General features: G+C 39.0%; 1 protein-coding gene across 3 annotated transcripts in view; it reads right to left on the bottom strand.

Annotated features, from left to right (window-relative positions):
• Positions 1–271: 271 nt before the first annotated feature.
• LOC126416628 (autophagy-related protein 16-1-like) overlaps positions 272–21,556 on the bottom strand; it is a 113,083-nt gene continuing 91,798 nt past the window's right edge. The window contains exon 8 of one of the 3 annotated variants that reach the window (XM_050084388.1): positions 272–526. In XM_050084388.1, coding sequence (XP_049940345.1) covers positions 354–526 — 173 coding nt within the window. In that variant the 3' untranslated portion in view covers positions 272–353. Of the gene's footprint in view, positions 527–18,924; positions 19,854–21,556 lie in introns of those variants that run through there. The other 2 variants (XM_050084389.1, XM_050084390.1) reach the window with 2 other exon arrangements.

Below are 21,556 nucleotides of genomic sequence, written 5' to 3'. Positions count from 1 at the left end.
AAATCTGTACCTCTAGTCCTGCAAGCTCAAAATACAGGCCTCTTAAAGCCCTGCTTGTACTATTGTCATATATTATTTTGGCAAACACACCTAGTTCACAGTTTCCTGCACAGAAAGGAAACTGTATGTCTTAGTTTCATTCTTGCAGTGCTTTCAAAATGATCGCTAATGTTCATATTTGTTTTTATCCTTGTATAAATAGTAACACACACTGTGGATCAATTATTGTTCAATGAAATTTTGTCCGGTTATAAAAATAATTCAAATTACCAGACATTATTCCATGTTCAGTGAAGCTGCAATAGTTGAGGTGAAAACGGAATACATCTCACTTGCCTCTCAGGGTTGTAATCTCAGTATGATGAATTCTTGCCACTCACCCTAAGTCGCAGATCCGAAACAGTCCACACCCGGCTGGCAAAATCACTGGAAGCTCCAAGCACAAAGCACCCTGTGCAGTCGAAGTCAACTGACATGATAGCACCGCTACTGCCCACGAGTGTGCCCTTGCTTTCATATTGGCCAACTGAAATTTAAAAAAAAAAATATCATTTGTTCACCATCTGGGAAAGCAGTTTTGAACGCTGTAATAAAACAAATATTGCAAAAAAGTCCATTAAACTTCCTGAGTTCAGTGGAAGTTTTCAACAGCGGCTTCAGTAAGATACACACATCAAAAATGTTTTGCATCACCCCCGTTCCCAGAACTATTGAAGACAGACATTGACTGTGGATTTTGTATCACAGACACAGTCCCTTTGACTATTCAGAGATGTCACTAAAACCATCCAAAAATGTAAACAACCATGCATGAGCAGTGCCTATTAGACGGAGGGGTTTGACAGCCGATCAGTTCCAGACAATGCACCAGCAAGGAGGTACACGGCTCGTGTTGTCTGTAGTTCAACCATGCCTAAACTGTCAATACCGCAGTTCGATAGTGTCTGCATTGTTACTTTGTGCCCGGAAGGGCTCTCAACAAGGCGTCTTGGAGTGAACCAAAGTGATGTTGTTCAGACATGCAGGAGATACAGAGAGACAGGGACTGTCAATGACATGCCTCGCTCAGGCCGCCCAAGGGCTACTACTGCAGTGGATGACCACTATCTACGGATTATGGCTCGGAGGAAACCTGGCAGCAATACCACCACGTTGAATAATGCTTTTTGTGCAGCCACAGGACGTGGTGTTACAACTCAAACTGTGTGCAATAGGCTGCATGATGCACAACTTTAGTCCTGACAACCAAAAATAACCAACATCAGAAATATCTGATGTTGGTTATTTTTGGTTGTGTTGACACTTGTTCTGTGTGTGGTGTCTTCCTTGTTTCTCCTCTGTGAACTGAGGTATTAAATTTGCTTGCACATTTTTTCTTCCTTGCATTTGTGCCTTGAGAATGGCAGGGTGTGCTCCTGTCAAAATATCGGCGGTGTTCGACGACGTCACCTGGCAGCAAACCCGTAAGTTATTTGAACATGCCTGTGATGGATTGAAAAGGACTGTTTATGGACAACGTGACCCACCAACCACTCTGATGGATCTACTCCGAATCGCCACTGAGGAGCGGGACAATCTGGACCAACAGTGCCTTGATGAACTTGTGGATAGTATTTCATGACGAATACAGGCATGCATCGATGCAAGAGGATGTGCTACTGGGTTTTAGAGGTACTGATGTGTACAGCAATCTGGACCACCACATCTGGAGGTCTTGCTGTATTATGGTACAACATGCAATGTGTGGTTTTCATGACCAATAAAAAGGGCGGAAATGATGTTTATGTTGATCTATATTCCAATTTTCTGTGCAGGTTCTGGAACTCTCGGTGATGCAAAACATTTTTTTGATGTGTGTATAAGATCTTGTTGCTGCTGGAGTAAAAAGTTCACTAACAAACTGTCAATTGCTTTTGCTATCATAAGTTTCGTTAGACTTGGCTGAATATTAAATCTGAAACTATACACAGTTTCGCCTAACAATGACATCATGAGCAACAGAATGAGAAGGTACTTAAAAAAATCAGAAAGCCCTAAATAAAATAAATTTCAATATACTCCACACACTAAAATCAGGAAAGAATTGTTGATCAGTAAAAACGACTCCATCATAACCCATCATCCAAAACAATGCCTGAAAATTTTGCATTATAGTCACCATCACTGAAAAATGCTTTCAATAATACTTTGGTTGCTGAGTACCTAGTGCACCGTTTTATGAAGTACAAAGAGGTTCTCACATCTGCTCTTTGACAATGAAATTGTCTAGCAGAAAATATCATTACTGAATAACTGTAAGCCAACTTCAAAAGTCACTCACCAAATTTCGATGTTTGTAAGTGACTGGTTTCTTTCTTCAATGGGGGTTAATGGGAGGTAATACACAGGCACAAATAAAGGAAAAAAAGTCCAGTAATATTTGGGTGCTGTACCAATGAATGTGCTCTACAGCTACATCAGTTACACACATATTATATATTAATCAAACTTGAATGGACTTGTAATATCCAACAAAGACATGAATAAATGTGAAACATGAGAACTTTCTGGAGTACTACTTGTGTTTGTAATTAAAATTTACCACTCTTTTGAGTACATATAAATCTTTTCTGGTTTCTACCTTTTTATAAACAAGATAAAATAGCTAACCAAATCAAAGCCACCAACAAACATACAACAGTTTGAAAATACTGCTTCATTTTAAAGAAGTAGGTGCTTTTAACATAATTACAAGCACTGCCTTATCTCCAGTGGGTTTAAAAACACCAGGAAATGATTTGCAGGTTTTTTCACATAAAGTAATACGAGTACCTGTAACACTGCTGAACATAATAATTTGCTTCATCCTATTAAAATTTAGCATCTTGGATTCACTTCAGCAATTTGTTGCACAGATAAATCATTCACGTCCAGCTATTATATCCTTGTATTTTATGCACACTTGCTCTATTTCAAACAAACACAATGATTAACATTAATAATAAGATTTCTCTGAATTGTGCATGGTGAATAGCAATATCAGTCAGTACAGAATGAGGAGCATTATGGAAAAATGACTTATCAGAGTCTGCTAGAGAGCTGATCATGAAGGCTAGCAGGGATAGTGGTTGGTTGTTTTTATTTATTTATTTTTTTACATATGGGACTGCTTTGTGAGGTGTTAAAAAATTACAGTAGCTCTAGTGCAATGTCAGAGTCAACAGAGAAAAAGATGACTGCTGAACAAAACTGTTGTGGACAATGAAAGGTGGCCTGCAGAGCAATAAGTTAGATAATTAGCTTTTATTAAGTTTCTTGTAACAGTAAGTGTAAATTTAGGCAGTCTCTAGTGCCCTGGTTATAATTTATTTGTCTTGAAGAGCCAGGGATTGTTTGTTTCAGCCTAGTAAACCAATCAATCAGACCCCAATTGTAACCTGGTACATAATTGCTGAGCGGAAAATTAGGGATTTAGCTTTTACAGTGTTTTCTTACTGGCATGTTTCTTAAATTCCATGCCTGTTGTTCCATTTAAGAGATGTGATCTTGCATTTTTGTAACTGTAAGGTGTAGAGTCAAGCAGTCAGTAGCAAGTTGTCATTTCTTCAGAACAGCTAGCTACACAGCAGCAGATCGAAAGCCTCTGCTGGTGACACATCAGGAGGGTAGCAAGTTGCTTATCTATTTTTCTGTATGTGCTTTTCTCGTCAATTCTTAAGTTAGTAATATTAGAATGGGTAGGACATGTGCACGCTGTGTGTGGATGAAAGATCAGTTGGCCACAGTTCACAAAAAGCTGAATATCCTTTTGGCTATAATCAGTTGTCTTCAGGATACTGCCTCCAAGTGTAATGGTGCAGAGCATCTGGTGCACCGCATGGAGTGTCTCGGGTGTCAGCTGATTCGCCCACAGGCTCTACTGCCAAGGCACCTCCTAGTGTACCCAAAGCAGTGGGTCCAACCTCACAGTGGGAAGAGAGGCAGGTGCAATGTGTTCACGTCACTCAAGGTAGTGGGCCAATGTAGGGACTGGCTGTCTGTCCTTTCCTATTCAGCCTGTGAGTTGACAGGAGGCCATTCCTTCAGCGGGGTTCGAGCAGGCACATGGGGGAGGGAGTTTGCTAGTTGTCAGGAGCTCCCACATTAGGTGTATTATGTAGCCCCTTTGGGAAATGAGATTCAGGGCTGGAAAGAAAGTCAATGTGCACTCAGTATGTCCACCAAGGGACCTTATCTGAGATGTGGAGGAGGCCTTGTCTGGGCTATCAAGCAAGCAGCGTGCAGTCATCTGCAAGTTGTGGCTCATGTCGGTACTAATGACGTTATCAGTTGGGTTCAGAGCATACAGGCGGCTGGCAGAAATGGTGAAGGCTGCTGGGCTTGCATGCGGGCTGCAAACAGAGCTCACAATTTTCAGAATTGTTGCCAGAGTTGATCAGGGTCCTTTGGTTTGGAGCCAAGTGAAGAGTCTCAATCAAAGGCTTCGTCGACTCTGAGATGGTCTTGGCTGCAGATTTTTGGACCTGCGTTTCGAGTGGGGTATTGTAGGACCACCTTTGATGGGTCAGGAGTGCACTACACAAAGGAAACAGTGACCTGGGTGGCAGAGTACTTTTAGAGTGGACATGGGAGTTTTTAAGGCTAGGGGTAGTTTGAGGTACTCTGATGAATATTTGCCAGATGACATGCAGGCTGCGAAACAAGATCCCGTTCAGAGTAACGACACTTCAACTGACAAAATTTTATCAGTAAATTATCAAAGTATTTGTAAAAAAGTTCCTGAATTTACTCTCCTTCAGAAAATTTTAAGCCCTCAAATTATACTTGGGGACCAAGAACTGGCTGAAACCCAAACTAGAAAGCTCTGGGGTATTTAGCAATTCATGAAATGTATACTGCAAAGACATATTAGACACCATAGGAGGGGGAGTGTTCGCAATAACTCACAAAAATACTGTCTCTATTGAGATCAAATTTGAGTGCGATAGTGAAATATTCTGGTTGTGTATAACAGGTGCAGGTGAAATCAAGTTAATTGCTGGATATTTTTACAGGCCACCCAATTTCACTGTGACAGTTTTCGAGTCATTCAAAGAAAGTTTATAGTCCGTAATGAGGAAATACCCAGATCATGCAATATTAGCTGGAGGTGGCTTTAACCTACCAAGTAGAGACTGGAACATGTATGTATTCATTGGAGGGGGTACAGAGAGACAGTCTTGCAAAGTACTTTTGTACACATTTTCCAAAATCTGTCTTGAACAATTAGTTAGGCAGCGCGCAAACGATGGAAATATTTTAGACCTAGTAACAATAACCATGCCTGATCTTGTTGATGGCATCAGTATAAAGACAGGGATTAGTAACCATGATCTCATCATAGTGACTATGGTTACTAAAGAAGGCTAGGAGAGAATATCTGCCAGAAAGAGCAGATAAGCAGCTGCTAGAGTCCCATTTAGACAGAACTGACATTAAATTAGTTCCACTATGGACATAGAGGAATTACGGGCAAAGTTTAAACAGACTGTAAATCATACTCTGGAGAAGTATATGTCACGTTAAGTGGGCTAGGGGCGGAAAAGACCCTCCATGTTTAACAAAGGAGTTTAGAAAATGCGCAAATGATGACAGACAAAAGTTAGTAGAAGTTCAAGCTTGTAACTACTATCACTGTCATACCTCAGCATAAGTTCTTGCTGAGAAACCAAGAAAATTCTAGTCCTACATAAAATCATAATGCAGGACTAAGGCTGCTACTCAGTCACTCATTGACCAATCTGGTGAGGCAGCAGAAGCAAAGCTGAAGTTTTAAATTTTGCATTGAAGAAATTGTCCACGCAAGAGAATTGTACAAACATATCATCTTTTAACCACTGCACAGTGTCCCATGTGGAGGGCACAGTACGAAACTTCCTGGTGGACAGAATAACTGAAAGCTCGGATGGAGTCCCAGTTTGGTTTTACAAAGAATACTCTACAGCATTCTGATTTATTATAAATCTCTCACCAAGCGCAAAGTCTCAAGTGGCAGAAAAAAATCGTGGGTAGCTCTTGTACGTTCGAAGGACAAAAGAACAGAACTGCAAAATTACAGGCCAATCTGCTTCACATTGGTTTGCTGCAGAATTACTGAATTTACTGTCAGTTTGAATATAATAAATTTCCTTGAGACAGAAAAGCTTCTGCCCACGTATCAGCACAGATTTAGAAAGGATTGCTTATGTGAAATACAGTTTGCCCTTTTCTCACAAGATACACTGTGAACCACAGATGAAGAGCAACAAGCAGATTCCTAGACTTCTTAAAAACCATTTGACATGATGCCCCATGGCAGACTGTTAATGAAGGTACAACCATACAGAATAGGTCCCAAATACGTGAGTGGCTCAAAGACTTCTTAAGTAATAGAATCCACTACTTTGTCCTCCACAACGAGTGTTCATCAAAGACAAGGGTATCATCTGGAATGTTCCAGCGAAGTATGATATGGCTGCTGTTTATTTCCTATGTATGTAAATGATCTGGTGGACAGGGTGAGCAGAAGTCTGCAGCTGTTTGCTGATGGCGATGTGGTGTACAGTAAGATGTCGAAGTTCAGTGACTGTTGGAGCATACAAGATGACTCAGACAAAATTTCTGATTAGTGTGATGAATGACATCTAGCTCCAAATGTAGGAAAATGTAAGTTAATGCAGGTGAGTAGGAAAACAAACCCATAATGTTCAAAAACAGCATTAGTAGTGTGCTGCTTGATACAGTCACGTCAATTAAATATCTACATGGTACATTGCAAAGTGATGTGAAATTGAATAAGTGTGTGAGGGTTATGTAGGGAAGAAGAATGGTTGAATTCATTTTATTGGGATAAACTGAAGAAAGTGTGGTTCATCAGTAAAAGTGGCCGCGTATAGGACAATAGTGCAATCCATTCTTGAATGTTGCTTGAATGTCTGGGATCTGCACCAGGTCAGATTGAAGGAAGATATTGAAGCAATTCAGAACTCATGTTTCTAAATTTGCTACCAGTATGTTTGAACAACACAGGTATTACAGAGATGCTTTGGGAACTCAAATGGGAATTCCCGGAGGGAAGGCGACATTCTTATTAAGGAACACTATTGAGAAAATGTTGAGAAATAGCATTTGAAGCTGACTGCAGAATTATTCTGCTGCTGCCACAAAGATAGGATAAGAGAAATTAGGGCTCATATGGAGGCATATAAGCCGTAGTTTTTCCCTCCCTCTGTTTGCGAGTGGAACATGAAAGGAAACTGATGATGATGTTTGGTTTGTAGGGCACTCAACTGCACCGTCATCAGTGCCCGTAGAAGGTCCCAATTTTTTCACAGTCCATTTTTTTTTCACAGTCCAGTCCAGCCACTGTCACGAATGATGAAATGATGAGAACAACACAAACACTCAGTCCCCGGTTACAGAAAATCCCCAAACCGGTTGGGAATCGAACCCGGGACCCCATGATCCAGAGGTAGCAACGCTAGCCACTAGACCACGAACTGCGGACATGAAAGGAAATTAGTAGTGGTACAGGGTACCCTTCGCTATGCACCACATGGTGGCTTTCAGAGTATGTATGTAGATTGTAGATATCCAAAGCAACTGGTGGTTATAGTGCCAAGTACTTGCGATAAGATATGGTAATATGGACTGGATATCACATATTACCACAATCACCAACTCAACAAGATATTGAGAAGGGTGTTGGCTATGAGGTGAAGAATGTGAATCACTGTCATATTAATACAGTGTACACACCTTTGATGGTGTCTTCCGAAATGACCAAGGCCTCCTCTGAATAGTTTGCATTATCTTGTAGTGCCTGCCAGTACAGCTTTTTCAGCGTCTCTGTGACAGTCATCCACAGGTCAAACAAATCTGTGATCATCCATGCTGTGATTCTCTGTATACATTCAACATTCCATGTTAGTTCTTTGATACAGCTCAGACACACATGACAAATACTTTAGGGTGAGTTGCACAAGCGATCTGTAAGCTCCTTTACAGACTGATTGCATTTCCCTAGTATCTGCTGCTTCATCATCATCTTCTTCTTCTGCCCTAGCCTGTAACTGTCTTGAACATTCCTTGGGTATCTTTCTCATGACTATCTTTGTATGCTGCCTTTACTATATTACTGTCATCTGAACACAGCAAATGTTCAAACTATCGCGGACAGCTTTCTCCCACTTCCTTCTGGCACTGTGGGACCCCAAAATATAGTATCATTTGAAACATGATCTAGTCGAGTGATGCCACCTGTCCACCTAAGCATCTTAGTCTCCACCCCCCCCCCCCCCCCCCCGTCATCTTTCTGCCTCTTTTGTAGCTGGCCAACACTGGATGCTGTAGAGAGCAAAAGGATAGGTGACAGTGCATTAAATCTTAGACTTCAGATGATCCTTCATCCAACAATCGGGGTGACTCCAGTTGTCATTCACCATTTCAACCATGCTGCCTGCATTCTTGTATTGATCTCATTTGTAAGTTTGTCACTGCTACAGATTGTACAATCGAGATACTTAAATTTTGTTATTCATGACAGATCTTATCCGCCAGCACTGAAGGTATCAACTTCTCATGGATATAATGTCATGCACTCAGTTTTCTTTTTGTCCAGCCACATACCTATCGAGCAAGTCAATTGCTCCACTTTTGTGTTTGGCACTGAAGATCAAATACGACCTTCTCAGACAATGTGACATCATCGGCATAGAGACACAGCCATTGTACTGGTATGTGCAGGTTTGATGAGACAATGTTGATGATGAGAATGAAAAGCAGTGGTGATAATGCTAAACCTTGGTGGACTCCTACAGTGGTGCAAAAGTCATTGGATGTTCCTGCAGCAGCTTGGCTGTAGCTCCTCGGTTCAACATAGGGAATCCATACTTAGTTAACAAGGTACTTTGGAATGCCATGTTCTCAAAGTGCTAATCAGATTGGGCTTTCAATTGGGTATTGCATGCAGTACCCAATTGAAAGCCTCTTCGAAGTCTAGAAGTGAGGTGCAGTGACATCTACTTTTCACATTATTTTTCAACCAGCAGCTGTGCAGCATGGATTGTGTCAACTGTACCACAATCTTCCATAAATCCAGCTTGGCTCCTTGATTTGAGCTGCTTCATGAATCCTTTTGTCAAGAATGTGTGTGATGATCTTCATCATGTGGCTCAGTAATCTGATCTGATGGTAATTAGAAACACTCAGTGGGGCTTCCTTTCTTTTTGAAGATTGGTACAGTGATGCTCCATTGACAATCTCTGCTGGCACTTCACCTATTCTGATCTGGTTGAAAAGGTCTGTTAGACAATCTGCTTCATTCCACCGTTGACAGTGCTCTAACTCTGCTGGAAGATCAAATGATCATCAGGGTCATTGGGTCAGTGGCCTACCCTCTCTTAATCTCCTACAGAGCACAATCGATTTTGGCAGTGTTAATTTCCTTGGTTGGTCCTTCAACAGCCGACATGGCTGGTATTGGCGGATGGGGAGATTTCTCTGTCAAAACTCTCTCAAAGTAGCTCTGTCAGTATCCCCTTGCCTTCTTATGACCACCAGCAGTGCACACATTTCATTGTTGTTGATGTAAAAACAATGGATGCCTTTCATTTTTTGAGGTTTTGATTTGTCTAGTCAATAAACATAACATTCTCCTTTGTATGGGTCAAGTTTTGTGTACAGGTCTGAATTCCTGTCTGTTTTTGTGAGTGCAGTAACATCTTTGCTCTTCTATGAGCTCTTGTTTGTAGGCATTCCAACAGATAGTGTTTTATCTGCAAGAAATTTGTGGTACAATTTTTTCTTCTTGCATATAGTACCCTTATCATCATCATTACAAAGCCATATGTCTTTGCTGATCCTCCATCATCCTGGTTTCATTGTTCCAAGAAGAATGCACAGCTTCACGAGCAGAGGTCTTCAATTTAGTCAAGCTGTCTTCGACTGTGGCAATTGGTGACACTGTAATTTTCATCATGTTAGCATCCTTCTCCTAGAAGCACCATCATTTGAGTTGTTGATGGTCCATTTCTTGCAGAGCACCGAGATAATGGGTTTATTTGAAGCTTACAGATGATTGATTGGTGTTGCAGTGCACCCGTTTCATATGAAACAACTTTCAGATATAACACATCTATGAGGTTTCAACATCTTACTAGGACATAGTCAATCTTGAGTTGTGTTTGAACAACTATAGTATGGAATTAGGTAAAGTTTTCCTAGTATTCAACCAATAAAATAAAGTCTGTCACCTGCTTTACCAAAAAGTGAGCCTATGTGATCATTCCATTTTGTATTCCGATGAAGTGTTACACCCAGGTACTTGTATAAGTTGACCAATTCCAGCAGTGAATTGCTGGTACTTATTCATAGGAAACAATGGTGTTTTTTTTTTCATTTTGTGAAATGCACAATTTCACATTTTTGAACATTTAAAGCAACCTGCCAATCTTTGGACCACTTTGAAATCTTAGCAAGATTTGACTGAATATTTGTGCAGCTTTTTTTTGTTTTTTGTTTTGGCATGACGTCATTACAAATAACTGCATCATCTGCAAAAAGGCAGTACAAGCTGAACAGCAAGTAACCTGCCACACTTCCTTAGGACACACTGAAAGCTAATTCTCTAACTGTCTATGAGTCTCCATCCAATATAACTTGCTGCATTCTCCCTACCAAAATCTTCTCAATCCAGTCACAAATTTCACTTGATACCCCATCCGGTCACATTTTTTATGATAAGCGTAGATGTTGTACTGACAATGAGTCAAATACTCTTCAGAAATTGAGAAATATATTGCATTCACTTGATTGCCTTGATACAGGGCTTTCAGGGAATCATATGAAGAAAGTGCAAGTTGGGTTTCGCAGGACTGACACTCTTGGAATCCATACTGGTAGGCATGGAGGAGGTCATTCTGTTTGCAATACCTCATGATGATTGAGCTCAAAATATGTTCCAAGACTCAAACAAATCCTCGGCAGTGATAGTGCGCATCACTTTTGCTACCCTTCTTGTAGACAGGTATGACATACTTTTGGTGGCAAGTTCCTATGGGACCAAACATGACATGTTTTCTTCCAACTACTGGGCACAGTACTTTGTGTGAGGGATCTGCAGCACATTATAGTTAAAAGACAGTCTACTTCAGTTGTTAATTTGGTGTAGTATGTGATAGGGATTCCATGAGGCTCTAGAGCTTTGCTCAATTTTAGCAATTTTGGCTGGTTTTCAATTGACAGTAATATCTGCATCAGTCATTTGGCAGTGGTGCAAGAATTAAATTATAACAATACCCCTGTATTTTCATTTGTAAAGGAACATTTGAAAAATGAGTTCAGCATTTTTCCTTAGCTAACCTCTGTTTCAGTCCTTGTCTAATCCATAAGTGTCCGGACACTAACTTTGGTACTTTTATCAGCCTTTAGACAGGACCAGAATTTCTTTGGTTTTTGAGAGAGATTCTTCAATAATATTCTGCTATAGTAATCACTGAAGGTTTCAAGCATTGCCCTCTTGACAACCAAATGAGTTTCTTTTAGCGGCTCCCTACCTATGGCTGTCTGCTTTGTTTTATGCCTGTAGCCCAGTAGTCTGTTTCTTTCAAAGGTTCTTTACAGGGACCATATACCATGGAGGGTCGAACTCTCATCATTGTATGTTCTTCTATGTATACTGTCTTCTAAACTGGAGCCACAGTTCTCCTACACGCTCCTCTCCAGAGCTAAGAGTTTTGAGCTCCTTATGGAGATACAGCATTGCTGTCTTTTCCTAGCTGTCTGACAACCTATATCCATTCACTTGTTCTAGCGCCCTTTGTACTTTGGCAGTTATTGATACTACAATCACCTCATGGTCACCAATACCCAATTTCTCAGAGGTGTCAGGGCTGTTTGATGCTATTAGATACAGTATGTTTCCATCTTGAGTGAACTCTCAAACAGAATGCGTTTAGTAAAGTTGTGCAGGACATCTTGTGATAGTCACCATTTTACTTTTTGTCATCAGTCTTCTGACTGGTTTGATACAGCCCACCACGAGATCCTCTCCTGTGCCAACCTCTCCATCACAGTAGTACTTGCTTCCTAAGTCCTCAGTTATTTGCTTGATGGATTCCACTCTCTCACCACTTACAAAACTGTCACCACTTATAAGATTGTAATTTTCCCAGTTGACTGTTGTATGATTGGGGACTTAGGTTTTCTGTAAAGTTTTCAGTTACATCTGGAGATGATCCTGAATAGTACTAGACTTTGCTGTATGTTTCCCCACAGTACTAGGGCTGAGTAGTGTCATCCCAAAAGTAAACATGACCATAAATGTGCTCTAGGAGCAAGTTTAATTTATTTCACCACAAAAATCAGTTTCATATTTCTGTGATCCATACATAATATTCATGTACTCACTGCACCAATTAATATTACTGGAGCAACACGAGCACGTGTTCAGGATGTTCACAGCAGAGCCCCACTTCCATCAACAAACCTCTACCCTGGTCGCATATAACTGGCCGTAGCAGTCTCTTCGCAAATGCGAATACATTTCATGTCTTTCATAGCTGTTGCAGTCACTGCAGTGTACGTTCCTTTGGAAATGCATGCATGGCAGAAGGAACATAGTATCATGCTCCTTCACAACACAGACACTGCAATTTCATACTAATTAAAGTTTACTGATTCATTTTTTCAATGCTGTTCACTGCCTATATAATCTTTCTCCCAAAGTACAAAAGGAATTGGAGTAACCAGTTTCATAAAAAATACCATTAATTTTTTTAAGCTTAATGAGCTAATCTGAATGACTTGAGGCTGAAATATTAATAAGAATATTTTACAAGACAACCACTGTGTTTCCCTGGGGCAATATGCCTAGTCTGTGAAACTCAGCATTCAATATTTGATGTTTCATATTCCAGAAAAAGAGCTGACTCAATCTATTTGTTTTCTGAATAGACCAAGCCTACAAATTATTGTCCAACTTCCAACAGCAAGAAAAACTTTCAAAAAGCTTTGAAATTAAGTGTAAAGTTTGTTGGAAGTCACTAAGTGTTCAGATCCTCAAATAGTGGATCAATCTATTCTGGGTAATTTGCGTACCTTGAGGTATGCTGTGTCATGACATATTGTGTCAAATCTTTAATGTACAATTATACTCTTCATGAATAAGTTGTGACAAAATTTCAAATTTGGCCAATAACTTTTGCTGCACCTGGAAGCCACTAGATAGGCAACCTGCAACTGGGGTTCGGTTGCCATTTTGGTCTTAGATCCCAGCAACATGAGAATAAATAGTAGGAAGTATTAGCTGACTCAGATGCCTTATGTCAGTAAACTTGTTTTGAACAGCTGTGGAGCCTCATGTCCATTATGACTCATGAGGTCACAAGTAAAATTTCCTTCTGCCTACCCACCCACTGAACCTGTATCTGCCTTGATTGATCAACACATGCAACCTATAGTACAAAGACATCCCTCCTATATCAAAGACACCAACCACCTCCCAGACTGACTGAAATCTGTGACCACTCCCACCACATACCTTGCTTGTCACCACTGATACCATCTCCCTATATACACACCAACATTTCCTACGTATGTGGTCGGTCTGCTGCTGAACACTACATCAACCAGCACCCATCTGTGGCAAACTAATGACATCATTCCTGCCCACCTTAATCAACTTTATAGTTACGAGCAACCACTTCACCTTTAAGGGGCAGACATAAAAATGTATAAAAGGCACAGCCATGGGAACTAGGATGGTTCCTTCCTGTGCCAACATTTTCATCGGCTGCTTGGAGGGGGCTTTCCTGGCATTCAAAAGCCTTCAGCCTCTGATTTGGTTCAGATACATTGATGACATCTTTGTCATATGGACTCATGATGATGATGATCACCTGTTAAAATTTTGATATCTCTAAATACATTCTCCCAATTAAATTTCACATGGTCCTATTTCAAATCCCATGCCACTTCCCTTGATGTTGACCTAAATGAGAGTTAGCTATACACTTCTTTTCATATTAAACCTACAAAGAAACAACAGTGCTCACATTCTGACAGTTGCCATCCTTTCCATGTCAAACGCTCCCTCCTACACAGCCTCAGCATTTGAGGCAAATGTATTTATTCAGGTGCAGATTCTTTCCAGAAATGCACCACTATCCTCAACTCAGTGTTCATTTTCAATGAGCATAATTAACCCACCTTACCAGTCTAGTTCAAAAGCAGATTTCCTGGGTCATCACATTGAATACTGGTATCGCTGGTCCCTTCAGATGACAACTCAGGAGAACATCTCCTGTCACTCAATACTATCCTGGTCTTGAATGGATCAATCAGCTATTTCAAAACACCTATGACTTCCTTAAATCACACCCTGAAATGTGGTCGATTCTGTCTGACATTTTGCCCACTACACCAAGAACAGCTTTACGCCACCCCCCGCCCCCTCCCATATATCCCAGTAAAACCCTATGCTCCTAGTGCACTTATTTCCCTACCTATGGCTCCTACCCCCTAAGATCTGCCCTGTGTTAAGACTTGGACTATGTACCCTCCTACTACCAGCCCTGTAACTGGCAAAACACACAAAATAAAAGGGAGGGCCACCTGTGAAAAATATTGTGTACCAGCTGTCATGTAAACACTGTTCAGCCTTTTACATTGGTATAATTACCTCCGGTTATCAGTTAGGATGAATGGGCACAGACGGAGGATGTATACTGGCAACACACAATATCCTATTGCACAATGTGTTCTTCAGTCATGACCTCAGTGCCTGTTTCACCACATGTCCCATATGGATTCAACCCCCCACCTCACACCCCAATACCAATACCAATTCCAATTTCTTAGAACTCTGCAGTTGGGAACTGGCATTACAGCATGTCCTTGCCTCTTGCCACATACTTTGTCTACATTTACATTAATTTCTTCAATTTCAACATTTATTTTATGTAACATCCCTTTATTTTCCTAGCTTTTAATTTTCTGTATATTTTATTTTCTGATTTGTCTGTTCCATCCCACCCTCCCTCTGTCTACCTACCATAAATAAAGCAAATGCACTTAGCTTTCCATTCTTAGTAACTCTTGCAGGATGTTTTGTCATTAATCTCTGTCTTCTACTTTTAAGCTATCAGGCTTTCAAATCTCATCCAGGGCAGTCCCCAACAATCACTCTTTCCTTCTCATCCTATCCAGTAACACTCCCTTAACTCAGGGTTCCGTGCGTGGTGCTTTCTCACCAGTTTTTTTCCTTTCATCTCTCTTCCTTTTCCTTCAACTCTTATGCCAGGAGGAGGAGCCACTTCTCCAAAAGCCTGCACATTTCCACAATTTTTGTGTGCCACTTGGTGAGTAGATTTTTTATCTGTTCAATTATATTCTATTGTCAGTACTGAAATTTCACCTTCTGAAGATGAATACCAGACAGCCATTCTGTGTCTCTAATTTTTTGGCTTTCTCAAGTGAATTTTCTTTTTGATGCTATGTGTTGATTACATGCAACAAGCTAAAACAGTATGTGAAAGAAGGCTTCAACTCTAATCCTGCATTTTGTAGGCATTACTCTTAATTCATCTGAGAGACCCTAGGGCATCATACAAACTGAAAGAGAACTTCAACAAGAGGGAGTGGTTGGAGCAGAAATCTTGAGATCATCCCTAAGGCTTGACTGAATAACTTAAATGGCATGCCTATTCCTGTGAAAGGCAGTTATCCAGATTTGAGTTCTGGTTCAGAACACAGCCTAAAAGAAGTGTTCTTGAAGATGAATATTAGTCTAAAAAAGTATTAATGATCATCACAATATGCAAGTAAATAAAATGATAAAAATATCCATTTCCTCTTCAGTGAATGATTGAAGAAGTTGTCCACAATAGCACAGACATTATTAGTGTGCTCCATACACAAATGTAATGGAAAGAAACCCTAATAGTTGGTAAATTGGGAAGAGCCCTTTACCATGAACTTTACAGTAGTTTGCTGAGTATGGGTGCAGTTGTAGATTCATTGTATTATGGAGATTTTGGAAACATTGACAGCCTTAAATATAGCTGTGCACGAAACCTTTTGCTACCCAAAGAAGTATGCCAAAATATATGCATTCTACCTTGCTAGACTATATTAAGTTTCATGTGCTTTCCATTCATCCAAATGCTGAAGTGCTTCCTTTAAGAAGTATGTTACCAGTTTCTTCCCCAGCCTTGACCTACTGAGCATGTGCTTGGCCTCAGATGAAATCAAAGCCAACATAACATTACACTAACCTTTCTCCTTTCACATTTGTTTCCTGAAATGGCCCTAATCCAGATTCTTTGCCCTCTGTTTTACAACCCAATTCTTGTAACCTGTCTCTGTTCTTCTCTCCTTTAAAACAAAACTACCTGGAAGAAAGCATCCTTCAGGATTATTTATTACCCAGAAGAAGCTATGCCCACACACAAACAAGCCAGTTTTCTCAGTGATCCCAAAGATCTTCCATGACACTGATAGTGTCAGCTAATTTTTGAAGTCCAGCTTGCTCCACTTGCATACTGGGAACTATATTAACAGTAAACCATGTACTACAGAATTCACAAACATGGAAAAGACAAAATGCTACCTCACAAAAAAAGCCCTCCTTTCTCTGTTAATATCTGGGAACACCATCCACAAACAGTAAGAGCCTTTGAACACACTGTAAACAGGAAAGTACAAGTGCTGACATCAGCATCATTTATAAGACTTTGCACAGCCAGCAGTTCCTTATAAATGTGAAATCTGAAGTGCAAAAAGGAAGGATTGATGTGAAATTTGTGATAATAATGCCGAAATTACAATGTCTGCTGATGTAATATTGTGTTATAGTCAACGATCTATTGAATAACAAGAAAAAAAAGAGGTTTCATTTAACATGTACGAAATGTCCTTCCCAGGAGGTGTAAGTTTATGTCATCACCACATAGTTTGAAATATTGTACAGGCATGCAGAACTTTAAGAGACTCCGTAAAGACCAAGTCTTTCGAAACTAGTAATTTACATTAGTTTTCAAAACACACACTGTGACATATTTATCTGCACTTTCATTATTGGTGTCCTACTAATGTGAAATACTCCCTTCCCCACTGCCTTAATATCCAAAAACAAGGAGAGAATTTTGTACAGGAGAGTTTATGACTTGTAGCTTGTACTAAATCTGGTTATCAACCCTACTGTTAATTTTCATAAAAACTGCAGTTGTTGCCTACTTGTCTTTTCTTCATCCCCATTTATCTCAACTATTTTTTTCATTTATCAACTACCCCCCCCCCCCCCCCCCCCCCTCTCTCTCTCTCTCTCTCTCTCTCTCTCTCTCTCTCTCTCTCTCTCTCACACACACACACACACACACCACACACACACACACACACACACACACACACACACACAGAGAGAGAGAGAGAGAGAGAGAGAGAGAGAGAGAGAGAGAGAGAGAGAGAGAATATGTTACATAACACCAGTAATCATCAGCTTTCCACATGATATATACACACAGACTGTAACACACCAGAGAAAGGTAAAGATAAAAAGTCTCCATTTTGACTTCAGCCAGGACATAATGTTAGATTCCTCCTCTGCTGTAACTGTCACTGCTTGAATACGGGTCTGAATTTGACCCCAATTTACTCATAACTCTTTCTCTTCCCGTCCTCACACTTTCTCTCTATAGTTTCCTTTACACGTTTTTCCTTACTCTGCTGTTTAGTTTCACAATGTCATCTCTTGTTAGTTATCAGCCACTGATAATTATTCCTACCACTTCTTAATTCCCATCCTTTCAAATCTCATCTGTTTCTATAGTTTCTTCTTGCCCCACTGTCACTAAGTAATTTATTCCTCAGTTAACACTAGGACCTTTATGACTGCAGTTTTATCACTATGAAATACCGTTTAATCTTCTGCTCTATGTTCCTACGCAGTAGCACCCAAGAGTCTGAACAATACTTCTAAATTTGGAGAATAGCTGTTCATTTGCTTTTGCATGGGAACTAAACATACATTTTTTCTATCGTTATATGGTTGCAAATGAATTGAGTTTGTGTTTACACAATTAAACAAGGTTGTGTTCCATTTGATGGGCATTATAAAAAATAGTTAACATTATCATAACGTATGTTCGAACTAGCTGATGACAGTAACAATTCCACAAACAATTTCTCCCATATGGATTCAAATACAAAGGGATTCTTTCCTGTGGAAGCTAGAGACTTCAGAAGTCTACGAACATATACTCAAATACTAACAAAGAATTTACTAAAATTTACCAAGAAAAGAAAATAAATAAGTAATCAAAACAACAAAATAAAAATTACAGCTGATGCATATTTTTTCACTAATCCAATTTGAACATTTAAAAGTCAGTTTGTGACAGAATTTACTTTACATTTTAGCCAGAATTCCATTTCTATTTTGACAAAAATTATAACTCTTTACTGAAATGAACAGAATTTTTTCAGTGACTATACATTTCAGGCTCACAATTACCGGTCGAGTAACAGTTGTTAGAACAATAAATGGCCCACACAAATAAAATAATCTGTTCACTTTCACCTCTATTACATAACAATAGTATGAAATTTGTTTCAAAAATAATTACTTTGGAGTAATGGAGAAGTTAAAAGTAACATAATTTTTTGTTCTGAACGGTACAGAACATTACAATTTTTAGCAATAATGAATTCAATATGTTTGAAATAAAATGACTCAATAATGCATATTCCAAAATATAATCATATTATATGCAGGAATTACACTTGTGGGAAATTATTACTTATAATTAATTTTGACAACCACATTACAAACCTTTAGGAAATCTAATTACAATACAATAATTACACAATACTTCAGAGTTGAAAAATGCCACAGGAAACACTCATATAAATTACCATTACAAATCTAAATTGCCGTAAAAGCTTTATTCTTAAAAATATTCATAGCTGGTACAAAAATATGTTTTCTTTGTCACGCAAACTTTTTAGTTTTTTTATGAAATACACGAACACAGTTAGTTGACACAGGAACTCCATTAGTATGTGTATTACAAAAATTTTAAAAAATACTTACAACAATAGAAAATAATTATTTTCACAACTGGAGTGATTGCATTCTGAAGTCTCTGACTGACATATGGAAGACAAAGACAATTTCGAGACAAATCACCAAACTTCCAATTGAAGAGACATGTCATGAAATGCTTTCCATTTGATTCATAATGTTCCAGTAGTACATTCCCACTACCACATAAACACAGAAAGGCAAAAGCACAGTAACATCACACACATTTACCCAAACAGCCCAACAACAAAGTTCATGAACAAACAGTATTTTTGATAAACATAACTAATACCACATTTCAATTAAGAAAAAAACTTTGCTTTATTTACACACAAGAGGACATGTTAAATACACTAAGCAGCCTAATTATAGCGTGAGTGATCTAATTTTTATGTCATGTATTTGCCGAGAGGAAAGTGCTCAGCTTTTAAGTCTCTCAAGCTTTGTAAATTAGAAATAAATAAATAAATAAATAGTAAAAAAAAAGTTCTCCTCAGCAGTGTCATTTCTTTTTGCAACAGATTACAGGCTTACAAACTACCTGATAACCAATAACCGAACATACAAAATTTATATTAATAAATGTGATATTCAATATCAGTCAAACTTCTGGTACATGAATCCTTTCTTCCACATCCCACATATAGCAAAATTAATTTCTCTTTCTATAGGAAAAATTATATGCAAAAACTTAGACCCACAGATGACCAGACATGTATATGTGCGATGAAAGTGAACAGATATTATAACTCCTGTTCTCGAACAGTTGATGAGCCTGAAAGAATACAGTTTAAACTCAGTTCATAAAAAGTATCAGCAGCAAAAGTAATACAAATATAAAGTTAAAGACATATAACCACAGGAAAAATCTTCTAAATATTTCCTGTTTGTTGAAAAGTAATAATCTAATTCCAAACCAAAATCATAAAAAAGTGTTAACTGTATAAGATAGGAGACAAAATTACATAAAATGAATGAAGGATACAATGTGAAGGAGTTGAAGTGAAGGAAAAAAATTTCCGAATCTTAAACTGGGAGACTGAGTAGGTATACTTCAATAACTGAAAACAAACAGCAGCAAAAATGATTCCCTTTTCTCTGACATTATGTTTTCCTCCCTTTAATCATCCCTCTCCATTTTTTATATTACTTACTTCTCTCAGCTCCCTCCCTATATTTTTATTTCCCTTTGCACTGAGTAGTTTTTCTTAAAGTATGTCCCATCTTTGATCAACTGACAGCTGGCCTTTCATTATCAGGAAGGTAGATTAGAGTTTAATATCACATTGACAAGCAGGTCATTCCAGATGAAGCATTAGCTCAATAAGAGGAGAATGGGGAAGGAAATCAGTCATGCCTTTTCAAAGGAACCATTTGCCTCAAGCAGTTTAGCGAAATCACAGGAAACCTACATCAGGATAGTTGGAAGGGATTTGAAATGTCATTCTCCTCTCGCCAATCTCAGTCTCTCATTATGAAATCCTACTTTTAACATATAATTAAAATTTAACATTTACTTGTACCTATTGTCCCATCTAATTTGGGAGGTAAACGGATTTTTTTACTCACCTCCTGCATATACAATTCATATCTTTTCTCTGTATTTCCTATCTTTCCTCTTCTCCTTAAGAGTAAATTGTTTTGAACTTCTGAAAGCTTAAGCTTCAGTCCTGTTTATTAACTTGTGTGGATGCGAGTCTTGCTTAAGGTGCTTGTAAGTAGAAACCCTCCCTTGCTTAAAACATTTCACACAAAATGTCATGCTAATACCTGGACGAGATCGTGTGATGGAAGAACTGCTATGTATCTTCTCTAAGAGGCAGAGCATAAACTTGAAAAGGACTACTGTATTGCAGATTTCCTAAAAATATTAATTACACTGTTGGGGCAGATTTTACAGGCATTGCAAATATGTGGTAAATTTAGAAATAGACTACAGGAGGGAACTAAATTAACATGTATCATTTTATATAATTACATGAGGGCAATCGAAATTTGTAACATTCCCAGATTACCCTCAGTCTGACGTTAAACTGACCATAGCAGACCACACTGGATGCAACATAACAAGTCAAACGGAAAGCAAGCCAGCACAATAGTAACCGAAGTACTGTATGAACATGGATCCAAGCATCCCGAGTCATGTTTCCCTCAGTTTCCTTAAATCACTCTAGAAACAAGTAAGAACGGGTAATGGTTCATTACATACTCTCATCTCTAAAGACCACTTTGTCAACATTATTACAAATCAAACAAAAAATGGATACCCTGGATACCTAACAAGAATGCATTATATGTAAAACTGAAACAGCAAATGTATAATATAAGTGTGTATCTTGAAGTTTTCCCGGCGTATTGATTGGTCCATCATATTTCGGGCTTGCAGCCGGATCACGTTGACATCTTGGCACGATATTTCGGCTAACAAACATGCAGCCATCTTCAGGATGGCCAAACTACTCGCACAGTACGGGAAAG

Source organism: Schistocerca serialis, chromosome 8 (genome assembly GCF_023864345.2).
Source record: "Schistocerca serialis cubense isolate TAMUIC-IGC-003099 chromosome 8, iqSchSeri2.2, whole genome shotgun sequence".
Classification (NCBI taxonomy): domain Eukaryota; kingdom Metazoa; phylum Arthropoda; class Insecta; order Orthoptera; family Acrididae; genus Schistocerca; species Schistocerca serialis.
This window is presented reverse-complemented; position numbering and strand designations above follow the sequence as displayed.